We start from the raw sequence: 19,094 nt of genomic DNA on the forward strand, positions 1-19,094 counted from the left end.
GATTCACTTCTTTTTGAAGGAAAAAATGGAAAATTTAATGATTAATAAAACTGATTTTGAAGTTATGCAACTGAAAAATCTTTATTGTGTAATAACAATTATCCTTTTATAACCTTCTCGTTTCTAACAGGCAGGGACACCTCAATTGCGTCATCCAAGGCGTTCAGAAACTCGTTCATTTAGATCACTCTGGGGCGCACCCAGAGTTTACCTCACTCTACCAATACCCTGATTTCCTGAACGCATCCCAGTTTTCCAACTCATTAATTTCAAGTCATATGTTGAAGGTTTAATGTTTTTTATAAATATTGACAAAATATATCTCCCCTAACATCTCCTTAAAGCCTATTCTACAATGTGTTTTTTGCTTTCTGCTTTTTGCTTTTCGCTATTTTTTACATCTTGTTGCTTCTTATCCGGTTTTTTGTTTTATGTCGCTCGAAATAAAAGCTAACGAACTTCGGAAGAAGCAGGAAACACGTAACAAGAAATGCAATTGTCGATTAAACGGTTGCAAAGGGGGAAAAAGCAAGAAGTAAAAAGCAAGAAACAAAGAGCACATTGTAAAATAGGCTTTAACATCCTTTTAAAAACAAAAGATGTTAGGAGATATATTTTGTCAATATTTACAAAAAACAATAAACTTTTAATTTCGATTTTCCTATGCTATTTGAAATTTGTTTTCTTCATAAATATGATTTTTTAAATGCAATATTTAAATAAGCGCCTTATTATACGTAATAAAAAGCGTGGATTTAAATACTGCATGGAGACGCCGAATAGTCTAGCGTCGTGTTTATATCTATGTCTGATAAAATAATCTGTGAGATATGCTCAATATTCTTTTCTCTCTTTTGATTTTTCTTTGCTAATAAATATAATAAATAGCGTAATATTGATAAAAATATATACGTATGCTTATAAATTTATTTTTTTTATATTATACATACTATATATACAATTATATATATATTTTGTATTATACATACTATATATACAATTATATATTGTATATATTTTGTAACATGTATTTTATATTAAAAATAATAATAATTTATTATTTTATTCAATCAAACTCTGTGTGTGTGATTTTAAATTGTTTGAAAAATAATACTGTGTAAGAGTAAATTTTTATTAAAATTTGTATTTTTAAACTAGTTTTATATTATTTTTTTTCCAATTTTGTCTGGATAGAATTTTAGATTTTAGGTAAGAGATTTTTAGATATAGCAACCCTATAAGCAACCGAATTCGCTACAAAAGATTTTGTTCCTCGTAGCTAAACTCTTTCCGCAATTCTCGCCCCTCCTCCTTCACCATTCAATTTCGTATAATAGTAAGAATGGGGATGTGCGATAGGTGTATCGATACGCGTATCGATACGCATATCATTACGCGAAAAAATCGATTTTTTGCAAAAATGTCGGTTACAAATCGCCTTTGAAGTTCAAAGGCGATTTCTAACCGACGTTTTTGCGCTGTCTAAATTTCTTGAGATAAAATCTCACTCTAAAAGAGTAAAATTACTCTTGTAACCGACATTTTTGCAAAAAATTTATTTCTTCGCGTAATGATACGCGTATCGATACGCCTATCGCACATCCACTAAGAATGGGAACAAAGGTATATGTGTATTCATATTGCGACGAGAAAAGACGTAAACTAAAACGAACAGATCAATTCCATTCATATCTTGTATTCTCGTAGCTGCGAGCTGCGAGTGCAATACCCCCTACCATTCACGTCTGTTACCGTCCTCGGCCCATAACGGTCGCCCCGTCTGAATCGAGTGAACGGCGAGCAAACAGTCGTTAGTCCTAGCGTGTTAGCGTCGTCGATCGCAGACGGCGAATGCGTGCGCTGTGCGCCATCCTCCCGACATCTTGATCTTTGTCGTCGCGTCGTTTCCCGCTCGTATTCTTTTCCCAAATGGCCAGGGACCATCAAAGGATAATCTTACTCGTCGTCCTGGCGAGCGCAGGCTGCGTCTTTGGAATCGGTATAAACGACGCGATCGATCTGATCAGGTTGGGTCGCCAAGCCGTGGTGGACGTGTTGGAATCCTGGGAGATGATCAACTCGAGTTTACCTTCTGACATGAAGGCCGGCGAAGAGCTTGTATTCATGAAAATGATGGAACGTCAACTACTTAAGCGGATGGATCAGGTCTCCAAGAAGATCGATGAATATCAGGCGCTCGTGGAGGACAAAAGCGATACGATTCTGTCGCAATTGCTGTTGCAACTTCCTATGCAACATAGGCTCGACGACAGCCTGAAGGAACTGGATCATTACCTCGGTCAAGTGCAGGAGCTGTACACACTCTTCGAGATGTACGCTGACAATCCGGACAAGTACGAGAAGTACACAATGTTGCAATTTGCCAAGACATGCGTGTCGCCAAGACTGGGAGAGTTACCGGACGTTTTAAAGTCGATACACAGGCTCATGGTGCCGTCCGAGCAACAGGTGTACAACAGGAGCATCCTCGTGCTTCTAGCTAATCAGATGCAGGTGGGTATTTGGCATGTGAGAAGTTTCTGAGAACGTGGTCGAAGAAAATGAATTCCAGGCCAATATTAGGCAGCTTGGAGAATAAATATAAATTGTTTTTCTATTGGAATATCTTCCTCCCCCCCTTTAACGTTAATGGATTCGAGGCTTCCTATTGTCCCTCATGAGAGAAAATATTATATAGCATTAGATTTGTTTTGTTGTTACTTAAAATATCCTACAAAAATTTTTAACAAGATCAAAGATCTGTTTGTATTGCTTGCACTTTTTGCACTCAGAATCTTCGCTTTTTTTTTTCTCTTCAACGGCTAATTATATAGGTATTTATCTCGATTTAAGTGCAAAAATTTTTGGGAATTTCAAGTAACATGAACAGATCCAAATATATATTCGAGTGTTGAAAAAAGAGAAAGTGAAGACCCTGAGTGCAAAAGGTGCAAGCAACGCGAACAGATTTATTGATTCAGAGAATAGTATATATTTTTTAATAAAATTTTCCAAGAACAATGCTAATCTTTTTATCTTTAATATTAACACTAACGATCTAAACTATAAACAAATGTTTACGTGATTTAAAAACGACCGTTTCCTGGAAAGAATTATAGTGATTCACTCGCTTTGCTTTGTTTCATTCTTCGAGGGCCGATTAAATTTTTGTCACCGCCTAATATTTATTTCTACGAATTTAATGTTGTGATAACATACATACACACACACACACACTTAAAATATTTACATTATTAACACATAACTTATTAGAAGTAAAATATATGCCAAACGGATTTACTTCTCCTAAAAGCAAATTGATTCAACAAGATTCTATGTATTTATATGCTTCTATTAAAAATAATCGTTTATTGCATTGCATTGAAGCTTGAATATTTTAAAGACATAAGAAAATTGAATATTCCCTCAGTCGTTTAGGAATGTGTACTTTAATAAACAAATAAAAATACCGTTCCTCTTGAAAGTACTACAGATACGTGTGACTCATTCTAAACAGGCAAAAAATGTCTTTCACTTCATCATGTGTTGCTACATCATATATTGCTATATTTATAATTATTATATTTTACATTTTATTACTATATTTAGTTATTTATTGTTGAGTTTATTATACAAATTTTTGATTTTTTTTGCATCTACTTTATAATTTATTATTTTGAGTTTATTATATGAGGTATTATATGATTTCATATAATTATAGGTTTCATTTAATTATTATACATTATTATATTTCTTGATCTTATTATTACGTTTATTATATATTGTATCACTTGCTTTTATCTTCATTATCCAATTTATTATTTACGCAGCAATAAAGGGTGATATGATAATTATACATGCATAGACACGAGTGCAAACAATAACACGTTTGCAGAGAGTGTCTAAAGAACAGTAGGATAACACACACACGTGATAAACAGGAAGAACTATCATCTGCGTGATTTTGTGCTGATTTAGAGAAGTCACGTCATACAGTAACATAGAAATTAGTCACGAGTCAACGCCGTCCTTCTCATCGACATCGGTAGCAAGAGGAATTTAGATTTCAGGCGACAAAGCGCAGAAAGTGAGAACGTATTTGATACGATGAATTGATGAGCCCGAGGATCCCTTGTTGTGAGTGAGTCGTGGTCTGATAATATCGTAACAAGAATCCCCCTGTGTCCATTAAGTGCGGGCAGTGGGCATTGCGTAGCGAGAAATGGTATCACACTTTGGATCAAGTGACGGAGTGACTTTATACTCCGTATTTATTACCTATAGAAAGAAAAGGGAAATTATGTCGACGGAAATTCGTCATTACTCGATACTCCGGATACACCGTGGCAAATGACACGAATTAGTGAATTGACCCGAGTCATTTGATTAAAGCTTTTGCGCATTAATTGATACACCAGAAAGGTATATGGGTTGTAATTCAGCACTTATTTTCAAATCATCGTTTAGACGTCGAAGACACTAAATTCGTCTTGAAAAAGAAGAAGGAAGATTACAGATATAAACTCAATTGTGATTAAAATTAATACTCTCTATAGCTCTTTGTAATTTTCATTTTTGGAAATGGCGAACTTGGTATAGCTGGATAACTCTTCAATCTAGAGTTAAAGTTTCCTGAAATGCGAAGATATAACCAGATTGCAAATAAACAATTTTTATTTATTTTTAGCTGAACTTTAGACCAAACAATCAAACGAAACCATGTCCATTTATAGCAGAATGTGAACACAAGAATCACAAAAACAGACGTGAAATAAATGACAAACTTCCTATGAAACTTTCCTATACGTTAACTTTTCATAATGTATAAAACTGTCATCTAATATTTTTTTTTATTTAGCATTTTAAATTCTCCATGCAACCATCGTGAGAGTATTTTGCGTGCGTATTTCTTTTGCAACTGCTGTACTCTCTTCTCCAAGTGTGAATGTACCGGGTGGACAAGAGGAGGACGCGGAACATGCGCATAAGATACACAACATTAAAGTCTGAATAACGTGGGGGCTTGTGGAGACCAGAGGTGGGCAAGAGACATTGGTGTATAATGTGAAACTCAGTCGAGCACGGTCGGTCACACGGTAGTGTTGCTCTTACTTGCTGGTTCCGAAACAGTAAGCGGGGCTTGTTACCCGCATTCCGCGGATACGCGAACTGCGTACAACCGTGTCACGAAAAGGTGCCTCGTTGGCGAATTTTATTAGCGAAATTTTGTCTCTCTTAATGGATTTCGAAATTGCGACAATCGAAAACATTAAACACTAAGAGAAACGAATTAAAATGGACATTGTGTGAAAAAGGGTGTTAAATGAAATTATTTTGAACGCGTATGTTATCAGGAGATTGTAACTTAAACTTTAAAAAACAGGATCTGAGAAATATCTGGAAAATATCAGCAGACGCAGTATTATCTCGGGTGTCAAGTCAATCAATTAGACTGTATTAGACCGACTCCCGAGTCGGGTATATTTAAAATACACCGTGAAGTTTTTATGAAGCTTTTTATTTTTTAATTATTATCTCTCGAAGCTATTTTGTCATTTTAACGATTAGATAAACGTTAAAAAGATTAAAAGCATCCGAAAAATTTTTTGGATGCTGCATCAAAATTTTTGTTATTTAGTACCTCGTTTCATTATCCTCAGTTTAATTTTATTTGAGTATTTTCTCAACAAATATATTATATTTGTTATTATATAAGTCTATTTTCTTCAATATCACTGTCAATTTTAATCTCCAATTCTTAATTCGCATTAATTCGCAATAATTTTAGTTCCTAGGATTACATTAATACGGAATGTAGATTAATACTGTTTATCGCGATAATGATCCGATATTATAAGCCTTGCGGCTTCGTGAAACTGAAACTTGAAGTAAGCGGAAGCTACGAAGGACGAAGAGAGACAAAAAATACGAAAGAAAAAGAGCTTTACATTCGCGAAATATTCCACGATGTTGTTGCAGCTAACAGGAGTGGTTATTTAACCATACTGTTTGTGGGAGAAAAACAGCGTCACCCAGTAGTTCCTAGCCGCTCTAGATTATGTATTAACGCGTCATTAGCCGCCGCTGCCTCTTTCCTCTCTTGTGTCATGACCCCCCTGCTATCATGATTGTAACATCTTCCTTCTCCATCGTTCTCAAGCTCACTGACGCGAAAAGATCGTTCGATTTTATCTTGCGGATTGTTGTCGAGGATGTAGAATTGAGAATGTAGAAGTATTAACACATACGAGATAATAAAAATTTATATTGAATAATACTAACAACGAAATAGACGTAATAAATTCAGGCGTTAATAATAGCAGTTCACAGTGCAATTATATTGTTAGAATCTTCAATTTTCTTTCTCCAGATCAACACTCATCGAGAAAACAAGACAAAGAAAGAAATTAAAATCCTGCTGAGTGGACCGTAAACAAAGTGAGTGACTCATCAGCGAAGGTTCGATTCCAAGAATGAGATACTTCACATGCTTGCTGGGAGTGTCATTGGCTATAGCAGCCTTCGCCGCGATCAAGAATGACGCGTCGTCGATCGACACAATTAGACAAGCTTTGTTATTTTTGGAGAAAGATCTCAGAGAAGATCTAGCCAATCAACAAAAGTGGATGAACGTCGAAGAGCGAGAGAAGTACCTGTATCTGATCAAAGCGTACAAAAGATTCGGCAATCAGATAGACGAGCAATTCTCTCCAGATCGGAAGGACTACCTGAACTCATTGGACTCCCTATGGCTTTGGGCCCGGGCTCAGAATGAGATCAAGGGTGTCAATGGCTTGTACGGGGTATTCCGGCAAATGCAACGTGAGATTGTCGAGCTGAATTCACCGATCAATGCAAAACAGCTCGCAAATTTCGCCGAGACGATCTTACGAGATGCGAACGCTGCGATCCCGATAGCGCTCGATCGTATCGCGAATCTGATTGTCAATGAAAAGTTGTTCATCGTGTCTTTTAAGGTATCTAAGACGGCTGCAATCCTGTAAAAAATCCCACAAATTTTTTAGGAGACATTTTTCATATTGGAAATACTTGTTTAATAAGCAGATACTTAAGGCTTTTAGTTGAGGCATAAAAGGGCTCAACACGTATGCATCGAAAGTCTAAAAAAATTCATGGCATCTCTATTGAGGATTAAATATCACAGCGATGCGTTCATTCTTGATCACAAATAACATTCAAATCTGCATAAATACATATACTCTTCAAAATATTTGCAAAGTATTCTTGTATGTGCAGGAAGCATCGAACCAAATGTGCAATGAGATGCAATCGCCGCAGCAACTGCTGTACAATTTGTATAATGTCGTGGCGTTGACGGAGATCAAGGGTTACACTATGATTCAATTCTCATATATGCTATTACGTCTGTACAACGAAGGTACGTGGTACCGATACTCACGTTTAAATATACGTCCTACATACAGTGTTTTCGACGTCGCGCGATCTGCACAGAGCAATTAAAACTAATCTTTTTTTTGGATCGCAAGTTAAAACGAAGCTAAATATAGCAATTTAGAAAAATAATAAAAACGCTCTCTAAAGAAATTGATTTTTGTTGCGCTTGATACAGATCATCGCGAATCGAGAAATCTAGTTGAATGCGATTACAATTCGAATATACCTAATCTTGATAAATCCTTTAACATAGGCAATAACTTTAGCGAGGAAATACAGACGTTGAAACACCAATACGCGATAAGAACGTCCGAGACATTAAGAGCCGTAAAAACTGCAATGGCATACGCCCCGAGAAGTCTTTGGAGGTGCGATCCACGTGTACATAAATTAGGTAAAGCCTCCTGAATAAGAGTAATACATTGCAAAGATATTAATTTATATGACTTATAATTGGATATGTATAATTTGTATGTACAATTTCTATTTAGATGAAACCTATACCGAGTTGAAGCAACTGTTCCAAGGATATATCGTAAATGAAGTGGATTTAAACACTGAAAACACGTGCAAGGAGAACTGCGCTTATTATGGATACACTAAGGTGTACGGTTGCTATCAGAATCAGTTTTGTTCGAAACAACGTAAATGTAATGGTAAGATATTGCATTGCGAGTACATTGATTCCGACATGTGGATCTGCCCCGCGGTAAGTATTTTTAAATCTCACACACATGTTGTACGAAGAATTTGTACATAATTAAGATAATATTAAAAACAACTAAAAAAAATTATGAATTATATACACTACAGAAAAATTAGCAAAATTTAATTTGTATAACTCAGAAAGATAATTAATTCTAAAATTATAACGGAAAATTAAAAATAATTATAAAATTACAATTATAATTACAAAACTGGAATAGCGAAATAAAAAAAATAGTTTATTCAAAAATAGAAAAAATATCGTAAAATAGTATGAATTTAAAAAACCTGTTTTGCAATTTAAAAAAACAATATAATAGTTTTTTCTAATCACTAATTCAATTTTTTTCACATTTAGGGCAGAAACAGTACTAGGCGATACGAATATATAGAATATGAAAATGGTCTTCATTATGGAAACTCAAAAACGTGTCCCGAAGGAACAACTAAAGTCGACAGCTGGTGGCGATGGCTTTTCTGGCATTGTAGCTACTGTTTTTGCTACTGCGACGATCAAAATTCAAATTCCGATCGATATTTCAGTCTCCGATCTGTGATGTCTGATATTTCAAACAACAAGTAACAAAAAAAATAGCCAATAACTTGAGTAATAAAAATCAACACAACGAATAAAATTAACAGAATTAATAAAATTTAATAGAACATAATAAAATTTAATAGAACATAATAAAATCAATAAAATCTATACGAAGGTATAGCTGAAAGTATAATACTTATTTTCTTATAGAGTCATAACAGGAATAAGACTGAGGAAGATAAATCAAATTATTCATATACAAATCCAAGAGGGTCAGTTACTTCCACGTGGAGGAATTGATGTATCAACAATCGAATGGCAACCAGTTGATGTCTTTTCAATCATGGACTCTCACATTAGAAGCGGCGTTGACTATCATACAATAGTATGGGAAAAACGCGCTTTAGATCTCGATAATCTGTTGGCAAAACCAGATCATCTGTTGACAGGTAATTCGAAATTGATTTTGGTTAACACATACATTTTGCGAATCTGTAATGCGAATTTCTTGGGCCAAATATAAAGAATTCTTTATAAAAAAAAATATATAATATAATATACAAAATCTGTTTTAGGCGTTAGATTCCGAATGGTTGGTAGCCGTCTAAATTTGGAAATAATGATAACTCCATTCAACTTCACATCCGGATCGTTAATTCAACCCGAAGAAAAGAGCTTTTGGCATAGTAATGACGTTACTGACAGGTGAAATTTTTCTCTCTTTTTTAGCATAATAAAGAAATGTAATCTTTTTGATGACACTAAAAACTGATTGAATATTTTTGTTTTTAGAACTGAGCTGAAATACACCGATCCCGATATACCGATTCACAGTTTCGTACCAAATGAACCGGACACCGAAGAAAATCAATATTTGAACTTCGCACCGAGCGATCGACGAAAGGACGCCGCACAAAGTACGATTCCCTTCCTTGATGTTCAACCAGTCATACCGAATCCGCCGGTGCCGTTGGCGGGCGCTGGTATCTTTCACAAGGGTCGAAAGGGTTCGGGTGGATTCGTTGCTTTGAAATTAACTACCTACGACTTCGCGCCGCACTTACAAGCTGATCTGCCACCGGCGCCGCCGGTTCTCGAAACTCCGAACGAGATAAAAGCCACGTAGAAATATTATATCTTTCACTTTATCGAAATAACGATTAAAGAACCTGTGATTTGCCAAGGACCTCAATATACGTATCGAGGTAAAAGAAGATATGTACCGAGTTATTGCATACGAAATGTTGACTTTCGAATATTTCAGCTTTAAGGAAAATTGACTGAAATTTTTGAATAAAGTATAAACACGAAGCAAGAAAAATAGATGTTGGAATTTAATTTTGGGATACGAAACATAAAAGTATGTTTCTTTATCTTGAACCCTTTCCGTTTTTAGATTCTATTTACATTTAATCAAAATGCAAAGGCAATTTCTAATTTCGAAAAATTATTTAATTAAAATGCAAAATCTCTAAAACCAATATTTCCTATGCAATGAACAGTTATCATATTTAAGTCCTATACTTTTTGTAATTACATATAGATTTTTTATTAAATCTGTTATACTCATTATTACAGTGAGAAAAAATTGCTGTTTCAAAAAAATATTAGTTAATTCAACTAAATGTAGCGGGCACGGACTATCAAGCAAATATTTGTTAATTCAAACAAATAACATATTTTAAATTACAAGATTTTGTTAATCTAAATATATAAATATTTGAACTAAATAATCATTACGAGCTAAAGCATTTAGTCAAGTTAACAACTTTTTTTCTCAGTGTAATAAAGCCATCGTTTGTCAGTATATCGTTGGACAAATCGTAACTAGTAACTTATATTATTAATCTTAAATTTGTTAAAGAATTTTATATAAAAACAATCTATAGCGAACTTATATCATTAATCTTAAACTGATTAAAGAATTTTATATAAAAACAATCTAGAATAAAGTATTTAAAGAGCAAATTGCTGCCGTTTTTTTTTGTAAGTTTTGATTTGATTATTATTAAAAAATATATACATATCAGACTTATATAAAGAAATTCCAAAAGTTTATATTATTAAGAAAGTATTTCATTTTAGGTTTAAGGTTAAGATTATAAAAAAGAATGTTGTACGATGATTTTTTTTTACCATGTTGCAACTTCATATAAAACTATATTGTAAGCTGTCTTTTCTAGATTTAGTTCAAAATGTTATAATAGATATTATTTAGAATCTTCGTAAATGAGTTTTTAATATTTTTGTAATATTATATATAACTTTTTTCTTTAATTTTCTCATTATGTGCCTATAAATGTGTATGTCTTTCAAAATAAATTGTCATAATGACAAAATCTATATCTGCATATATGCTGACTGTTTGCAAGTAATGCATCATAGACATGCATGAACAGTCATCGATGAGGAATCTCTCATTCTTCACCTTGAGACCATTAACCCTTTGCGGACCAAAGTTTTTCAATTGTATTTCTATTAATCTAATTATTTAAATAAATAATCTAACCGAATAGAATTAAATCGTTTATTGGTGCAAAAGATCTGTTAGAAGTATTACATTTAGAGACAAATTTGAAATCTTCAATTTTAAGAAAATTTGAAGAGCTATTATAGACAAATAATATGATTTAGCATCCGCGAAGAATTAATTGGAGTAGAAAGAAAAATGCACACTCACCTGCACTCGCAAGGGGTGCATCATGAGAAGATGCAACATATCTGTGGGTGGCAATAATTCGCGTAGAGTTGCTCCCTGCTGTCTGATTGCCTGGCACATGAACACTGCGAGATATCGATGAAGCGGTAGATGAAACGACACTTGTAAACTATCACTCTGAAGAAAGATAAAAAAGAGCGTATAAATTATAAAGTATTAGAATACAATCTATGTAAGTATGTACACACGCAGTATGAGAGTTGTACTCACCACATTCGGATCCGTATAGTTTACGGCATCGAGCCAATCTTGCAAAGCTGTAAGGCAAAAGTTAAGCACTCGTTGACTTAATGTTGCACTCTCGGGGCCACGAAGATGCGACACAAGAGCCCACATCGGATACGCGCTGGCTTCCAGTTCAGCACTGAATGCCGCATAATATGTATTGGGCTCAAACTCGACATGTTGACTTAGTTCTCTCTGATTGACATTCATGCCTTGAAACATAGACAAGAAGTCGAACCACATTTCTAGGAGAGTATTATCGCTCATGAATTTAACAGCGACTGGCTTATGTGAGAGTACGTTGTTTAAATCAGATACTAATGGCCAGTAACAGTGCTCCTTCATCACTTGACGTCCGCAATCCACAACATAATGGAAATTTTTATCCGGATCTGAAATAGAAATCTTCCTTTCAATCTTACTGTTCGGTTCAAGTTCACATGCTAACGGTCTTTATTTTATTTTACTCGTACGTACCGTGCAAAGTGTTTTGAATGAGTATTTTGCTCATCATGTATTTCAAACTAATAACCATAACATGTAATAACTTCAATTGATCAACCATTCTTAATGCTAGTTTCTCGTTACTAAAAAGCTGAAAAGTATAAAAGTTCGAAATTAATACGTTATGGAAACAAACTGCAAATAAAAATTTATATGTGTATGTCATAATATTTACTGACTGAGAATTAATAAGATAAATACCTGTACGCTAACGTGAACAACTCTATTGCTCAATGTATCAGGATCCATTGAACGTTCAAGCATCATCGAGATTCTGCTGTAGTGTAACACAAAGGCGCGAGTTAAAGCTTCTTTGTAATCGGGATCCGGCAACATGTTCAAAAGCAGACAGACTAATTTTTGCGGAAACTCGTAAGCGACGGTCCAGAACATTAGTTCTTCCAAGAAAGTGGTATGTTCTAAGTGCTCTTGAAGCGACACACATTCTAAAAAAGCAAATATGTCATAAGTCGTTCATATACGTAAATTATTTTGTCGTGAAAATCGTTATTATTAATATTATCGCGAAATTACCATGAAATTATATTGCAATACTAAATGTACTTACCTTTGTATTCATCTGGGGGTTCGGGATTTGGAAGCGATTTTACAGCATGTTGATATATTTTATTGCTATCCTGGCAATAGCTATCATACTCCGATTGTCCCGTTAACACAGAAGGATCCATGAGACCTCGATATTTCTGCGGATTCGTGAGAGCTGATGTCATGACATGCCTCATTAGTGCGCCCATATTATTCAAGTCGAGCAACATGGTGAGATATGCATCTGCCTCATGTATAGCACTTTTTTGATCAGGCACTCCCATTTTACTAAAATAAGTAAAACAATAATTAATATCATTAAGACTATTATTAACATATATTATAATTTTGTTCCAATTTCATTTCTCGACATTCAAGATCTTTAAAGATCACTAAAAATGATACAAATTTGATAAGCATATTCTCTTTATCTCTTAGAATTAAAAATAAATATAAACATATATGTGAAAAAAAAATTTTGTTTCTAAAGATACAATCACTTTAATTTTAAAAGCAACACGAATTATGCAATTTGAAATCTGTCAGTTTACATCATGCGATAAAAGGTCAGATAAGATATAATTTTTTTACATTCTAATAGTTCAAATATTTAAATATAGAAAGACCTATTTTCCGTTACGATCTTATCACTTAAGAAATTGATAATAACTTACGAAGTATAATGTTCAACATACCAATTTTCACGTAAATGTTGTATAAGTCGAAGAATAATTCTGGGCATCATTGCCTCGGCTACACTCATCAGATCAGACGGTGCAACTGATTTATTTACTGTCGCGTTTGGCCCATGCCTATCACAAAATCTGTAAAATAGAAAACGAGTCAGTAACATGTAAAGAAAAATAATTCAAGAATGTGTTCATAGATCACAAAAAAATTTACGGAAATATGTCAAGATATCTTGCTGGGAAATCATAATATCCCTGACATATCCTTCAAAAGAAAAAGAAAAAAACGAGAGAAATAGTAATATTTAAGAAAAATTATGATATTTTGGAAGCCAAGAGATTTTTCAATATATCCCGCAATTTTTACTGTTCTACAGAATATTGTGTTTGTGTTAATCGATTTACCCAGTCTCCTTCATCACAGACGTATCGCCACAATCACATGCACCACCTGCTTGGCTGAGAAACATGTTGAAGTCGTGACGATAGTGATTTCCCTTCTTGAAACATTCGGTACATAAAGACATACAGGGAGATATGCCACACGTACGACAGCGATACGCTACGAAGTTTGGTGTCCACACTAGACCGCAGGTAGTAGCATTATCGTAAGTGCGTACTAAAAAAAGTAAAAATTTGATTGATAAACAACAGGATTATAGTCTGTTTCCATAATACAATTAATACCACTTTTATAATTTTGTAATCATACATTTTTGTAATTATCATCGAGTTTCCAAGTGTTTACTATTTTATTAAAGTATATTAATAAAAATAATATAATCTGTAAAAAAAGGACACACGTACATTTATATACAAACGAAAATGTTTTGCTTCTAGAGAGTTTTCTCTGAGGTATAACTAAATTCTTCTTAATGTTGTAAATACACAAGATATGAATAGCAATAAGTAATCTAAATAATGTTGCAATTATATGTTACTTACACTTCATATTATTTACGATAAATATTTTAAAAAATTAATGCCTCAGAGTGCACAAAATTGCCCTTATATAACATTTGAAACAGAAACTCAATGTAATTTTTGTAACGTGAGTTAAGCTAACGTCATCGACTATAGCTGCAATTCTATACTTGTCTTCCCATGACTATATGTTTATCTGAAAAATTAGCGTTGCCAAATACGCAAATACTGTATATTTATACCTGCGTGTATAGTTTATAAAATTGCAACATTGCAAATAAGGTATACGAAGCAAAGTAAGTGTTTATTGTAATAAAAAATATAAATTTTATATATTAATCCAATAATAGTTCTTAAAAATTTTATAATTTTGACATAAGATATATTATTTAACTATAAAATTAGCTTCGTTTAAGATTTTCTATCAATAAAATTGCTTATAGATAGAAAAACTTAAATTAATTGCTGCTCATTTTTTAGAGATAAGATTTTAAATAAAACACTAATATTTAAATAACAAAACAGTTATAAATATTTCTATAAAATACAAGGCATTTAAAAAAAGTGGGAGCAAATTTATGCAGAATTTTAAAATATTGCAATGGATAAAAGAGATTTCTAGTATCCAAAAATAGTTTTTTAATTATTTACTAACAAAATCTTGTTTTATGATTGATTTTATTATTCCTTAGAAAAATCGCTGAAAACAACTGATTGTTAGTTATTGTTTGTACAATAGTAAGTGAAACTTGACCGAGAAATGTTCGACACGAATAAATAAGTGAAAAAGGCCGTATTTCGTCAAAATGAGTCTTGATGCCTAATATTTTTGCGTGAATCTTATAATTTTCAGTTCGAACAATGTATTGCTTATACAGTTCACGACTTTCATATTACTTTAATTTTTGTCAGTATTACATATTCCGATCTATGATATTCGTCTCTGATGTATCAAATTTTATAATAAATAATAATTATATATTTACTCCAAGCAAATTAAATTTGAGTATAAACAATAAATAGTATAAACAATAAATGGTATTTTTTCCTGAGTCAGCAACTTATCTAAGGCCAATTCCATAACCAATTCCATAACTCACGGTTAATCGAAACTCTTAACCGAAATTCAACTTATTCTAGAATTGGAAAGAGATGAGAAACAAATTGAGCCTCGGTTAAGAGTTAACCATGACAAAAATTGTGGAACTAGGGCTAAGGAATTATGAAATTAATATAATCGATATAAAAAATATATTTATAAACAATATATAATAAAAAAGGAGACCAATATGAACAACTAACGGATTTAGATTAAAAAATAAAAGTACTTTATTACAAAATGTCAAAAGAATAATTTTGACTCACAGATTCTTCTTCAGTCAAATAAAAAGAACATAAATAAAAGAAAGATAATAATTTATTCTATGTCTCGGTTTGGAGAGCAGACTACGAGTTTCAACAAAAGAACGAACATGCTAAGATTAATTAATTTTATTTTGATTAGTTCATTTTATTTTATTTTTCACATTTGATACATTTTATCAGTTGATTATATAATGATGTGTACATTTGTTTAGACTTCGTTTTTGTAATCGTTACTTTAAATAACCTTTAACTTTCTGCAGATTTCTTTGAATATTTTTAAGTAATTTTTTTTATTTATGTATTTATTATTTTTGGTTGAAGAAAACTCTGTAAGTCAAAACTGGTAACTGACCTTTTGATATTTTGTGATAAAGTATGTTTTTATTTTTTAACTTACACTCATTAACTGCTTGTATTAGCCCTCTTTTTCTATTATCTCATTGCTTTGAAAAAACAAGATATAAAACTGTATTTATTACTAATAAATATCATTGATCTCTTATAGTTCTTACTGTCTTCCATTTTTAATTTAATCGTATTAACGCATTATATAAGTTTGGCTTTAACTTTTACAACATTCCGTACTTTGTGTTGCAAATTAAATTGATATTTGCAATAAAGTTCTTCAGTTAATCAATAGAGATTTCTAGCATTAATATTTTGTTTCAAACAGCAAGTAAACATTGATTGTAAAAATAATTTTGCTTCATCTGCAGCGTCGATACTTCAGTACTTTGAAAAAGACAAACACAATGTTTACAAGTAATGACAACAGGAATTTTCTATAAAACATTGTAAATTTTCTATAGAAGAATACATTATCCTGTATTGACACATTACAGTATCTGTAATTAGCTACTTGATAACTTATGTTATCTATTTAAAATATTTAATAATAAAAACTTCTATATAAGTCTATTAACGTCAAAAATGGAAACAACAAAAATAAAGCGAGTGATAAGAATTGACACCGAAGATAATATGTATTTATCTTAATAGATAAATTTTAATTTTCCATAACATTAACATAAAGTTGCAAATACAAAAATGTATAACAACGTACTTTTCGACTCTAGTTTGAGTCTTCATCAGCAACGCTTTAACTTAAAAATTAAGAAACTTACGTGATGAGAAGTCTTATCATGTCCACATAAAGTTATTTTAGTTATGTCCTAGTTTATACCACTTGTTTAATACTCAATACTAATTAGCAATTTTCTATTAAATTATCTTAATTTCGACAATACTTGTAAATGTATACACATGTATTTAATTGATCATCTTGATTTATTATTATATTGTACCACCTTAGTACACCGTCCTTCAGACGCACTGATAAAATTAAAACAATTTAATAAAAAATTATAAATTTGGTATAAATATTAAACAATTGGTGTAAATTTATAGGACTATATTAAGCTATTAATTTCATCATTAGTCATGCATCCTTCTTCGTAGGACCATTTTTTTTATTACGGATAACCACCTGTATTGGCGAACTCATCGGGTGTCCGGCCACCAGCCATGAGCCATTTGCACCAATCGATGGTCTCCCAGTCATCGATAGGTTTGCTAGGATTCAGCAGGACATCCAGCAGCTCGTTGAGATACGGCGGGTTTGTATTAGTCCCGGTGTCCCGACCAGTAGCCAGGCTGATGTAGGCCGCTGCTCCGCATTTGCCCTTGCCCATTAGCACCTGGACATCGCTGCTGGAGGTCGAGGCCATCCTGAGCCTGGTTGTATACCTTAGAAGAGGACGTCGTCGTCGTCGTCGTCGTCGTCGTCGTCGTCGTTCACAATCTCCTTATATAGAGCCGTTCGAGACTTTTATTTATTTTCGAAGCAGGGAGGGCCCACGGAGACCAGGACCAAGCGCTCGGTCAGTGGCCCCATATCAGCAGCGGGAGAACGCGTCTCCTCCCGATTCGGAGTGTGCCGTCGTCGCCGTCGTCGTCGTGGCCGCGGCCGACGGCATGACGAAGTCGGCGACTCCGAGCTCGAACTTCCCCGTTAACGTTAACTGACGTTAACGGCGCTACGATCCCCGTGCACGGCAGACCACGACGATTTATAACACGCTCGATGGTGTCTCTATTCTGGGAATGAGGCGCTGGGAGTGCGACGATTATTTGTACGAACGGATTGCGCTCAATGAGCGAAATTGTGCGACGACACGATATACGATTTACGATACACGATACGATGTATGTAGAATACACGACACGCGAATCGCGATAACAGCACGACACGACAGACACGACAAACACGACTCGGACACGAATACCACGCGATCCACGTACGATACAGTACGATATGACGGATCAACGATCAACGCGAGTCAACCGATCAACCGTTTCGCTGAGAAAGATAGAGAGACCAGGAAACCGATGACCGAAGTGATGTACGGATTAGACAGCCTCACTGGCGCGTCCACTTCAGTTCACTCGATTTACTGCTTGCTCGGTGATAGCTGAGTGGTCTGCTTTATCGACGTGGTAAGGTATCTGAATAAAGTCTATGCACAAGGTGCGTTTCTTGTGTTAAAGGCCGCAGCACACACTCTTGCATAACTCCGGATCTACAATAGGTGTTTTAAGTCTTAAGCCGTAAGAAATTGACCAATTAGTCCGGATCTACAATAGGTGTTTTATGCCTTATGCCGTAAGAAATTGACCAATTACAGTCGAATCCGAGAAGAATAAGCGACTGTGATTCGCCCATTTCTTATGGCTTAAGGCTTAAAACCCTATTGTAGATCCGGGGTTACAGTCGAATCCGAGAAGAATAAACGACTGTCGCCCATTTTTTATGGCTTAAGGCTTAAGCGAGGAGCACAGACTCTTGCATAACGCATAATACGTAATGCATAAGAATATGTACCAATCGAAGTTCTCCGTTTCTTTCCCTTCCATGTAATAGAGAACTCTGGTTGGTTCAATTTCTTATGCCTCATGTATTATGCGTTATGCAAGAGTCTGTGCTCCCCGCTTTAAACTCTATTGTAGATCCGGACTTATGCGTTATGCAAGAGTGTGTGTCTGGGCTCTTAAGCCGTAAGAAATTGACCAATTACAGTCGAATCCAAGAAGAATAAATGTGATTCGCCCATTTCTTATGGCTTAAGGCTTAAAACTCTATTGTAGATCCGGACTAACGCATAAGACCGGATCTACAATAGATTTTTAAGCCTTATGCTGGATTCACACTGCATCCGATTTGCGTCGTACGACGCTCTGTAACCAATCAGAAAGCAGGATTCCGATGGATTTTTCTTCGTATCATCGGAATTCTGTTTTCTGATTGGTTGAAGAGCGTTGTACGACGAAAATCGGATACAGTGTGAATTCAGCATTAAGTCATAACAAATGGGCGAATCACAATCGATTATTCCCCTCGGATTCGATTGTAATTGGTCAATTTCTTATGGCTTAAAGCTTAAATCACCTGTTGTAGATCCGGACT

At 34.1% G+C, this 19,094-nt stretch overlaps 3 protein-coding genes across 6 annotated transcripts in view; 2 read left to right on the top strand and 1 right to left on the bottom strand.

Moving 5' to 3' along the window:
* The window catches only part of Ubr3 (Ubr3 ubiquitin ligase), a 28,632-nt gene extending 10,637 nt beyond the window's left edge, over nucleotides 1-17,995 (bottom strand). Inside the window, exons 1-8 of one of the 2 annotated variants that reach the window (XM_018505599.1) lie at nucleotides 17,118-17,358; nucleotides 13,748-13,961; nucleotides 13,349-13,477; nucleotides 12,676-12,941; nucleotides 12,309-12,553; nucleotides 12,081-12,198; nucleotides 11,589-11,995; nucleotides 11,340-11,495 (exon numbers count right to left, since the gene is read on the bottom strand). In XM_018505599.1, coding sequence (XP_018361101.1) covers nucleotides 11,340-11,495; nucleotides 11,589-11,995; nucleotides 12,081-12,198; nucleotides 12,309-12,553; nucleotides 12,676-12,941; nucleotides 13,349-13,477; nucleotides 13,748-13,961; nucleotides 17,118-17,358 — 1,776 coding nt within the window. Of the gene's footprint in view, nucleotides 1-11,339; nucleotides 11,496-11,588; nucleotides 11,996-12,080; nucleotides 12,199-12,308; nucleotides 12,554-12,675; nucleotides 12,942-13,348; nucleotides 13,478-13,747; nucleotides 13,962-17,117 lie in introns of both variants that reach the window. The other variant, XM_018505600.1, reaches the window with a different exon arrangement.
* On the top strand, nucleotides 1,438-9,923 carry orion (chemokine-like protein orion). 3 transcript variants are annotated; one of them, XM_018505601.1, is made up of 9 exons: nucleotides 1,438-1,623; nucleotides 1,708-2,514; nucleotides 7,258-7,399; nucleotides 7,670-7,810; nucleotides 7,908-8,125; nucleotides 8,480-8,700; nucleotides 8,870-9,108; nucleotides 9,235-9,364; nucleotides 9,452-9,923. In XM_018505601.1, the coding sequence occupies exons 2-9, from the start codon at nucleotides 1,930-1,932 to the stop codon at nucleotides 9,783-9,785; spliced, it is 2,010 nt and encodes a 669-aa protein (XP_018361103.1). In that variant the 5' UTR covers nucleotides 1,438-1,623; nucleotides 1,708-1,929; the 3' UTR covers nucleotides 9,786-9,923. The 3 variants fall into 3 exon arrangements, with proteins under 3 accessions (XP_018361103.1, XP_018361104.1, XP_018361105.1); XM_018505602.1 differs by lacking the exons at nucleotides 1,438-1,623; nucleotides 1,708-2,514 and adding exons at nucleotides 5,052-5,342; nucleotides 6,371-6,977; XM_018505603.1 differs by lacking the exons at nucleotides 1,438-1,623; nucleotides 1,708-2,514 and adding exons at nucleotides 5,052-5,194; nucleotides 6,371-6,977.
* Nucleotides 17,996-18,057: 62 nt separating the features above from the next.
* Nucleotides 18,058-19,094, top strand: part of LOC108759911 (peroxisomal membrane protein 2) — an 8,211-nt gene continuing 7,174 nt past the window's right edge. Inside the window, exon 1 of the mRNA XM_018505608.1 lies at nucleotides 18,058-18,127. The gene's annotated coding sequence lies outside the window, so the exon portion shown is untranslated. The remainder of the gene's footprint in view (nucleotides 18,128-19,094) is intronic.

This window comes from Trachymyrmex cornetzi, unplaced genomic scaffold, assembly GCF_001594075.2.
Source record: "Trachymyrmex cornetzi isolate Tcor2-1 unplaced genomic scaffold, Tcor1.1 scaffold21, whole genome shotgun sequence".
NCBI classification, from domain to species: domain Eukaryota; kingdom Metazoa; phylum Arthropoda; class Insecta; order Hymenoptera; family Formicidae; genus Trachymyrmex; species Trachymyrmex cornetzi.

Excerpts from the sequence above, each read along its gene's own strand:
- orion (XM_018505601.1), top strand. The coding sequence starts at position 1,930 with ATGGCCAGGGACCATCAAAGGATAATCTTACTCGTCGTCCTGGCGAGC. Across the intron at positions 2,515-7,257 it reads TTCTAGCTAATCAGATGCAG|GAAGCATCGAACCAAATGTG; the intron begins GTGGGTATTTGG and ends TTGTATGTGCAG. Across the intron at positions 7,400-7,669 it reads ATTACGTCTGTACAACGAAG|GCAATAACTTTAGCGAGGAA; the intron begins GTACGTGGTACC and ends CCTTTAACATAG.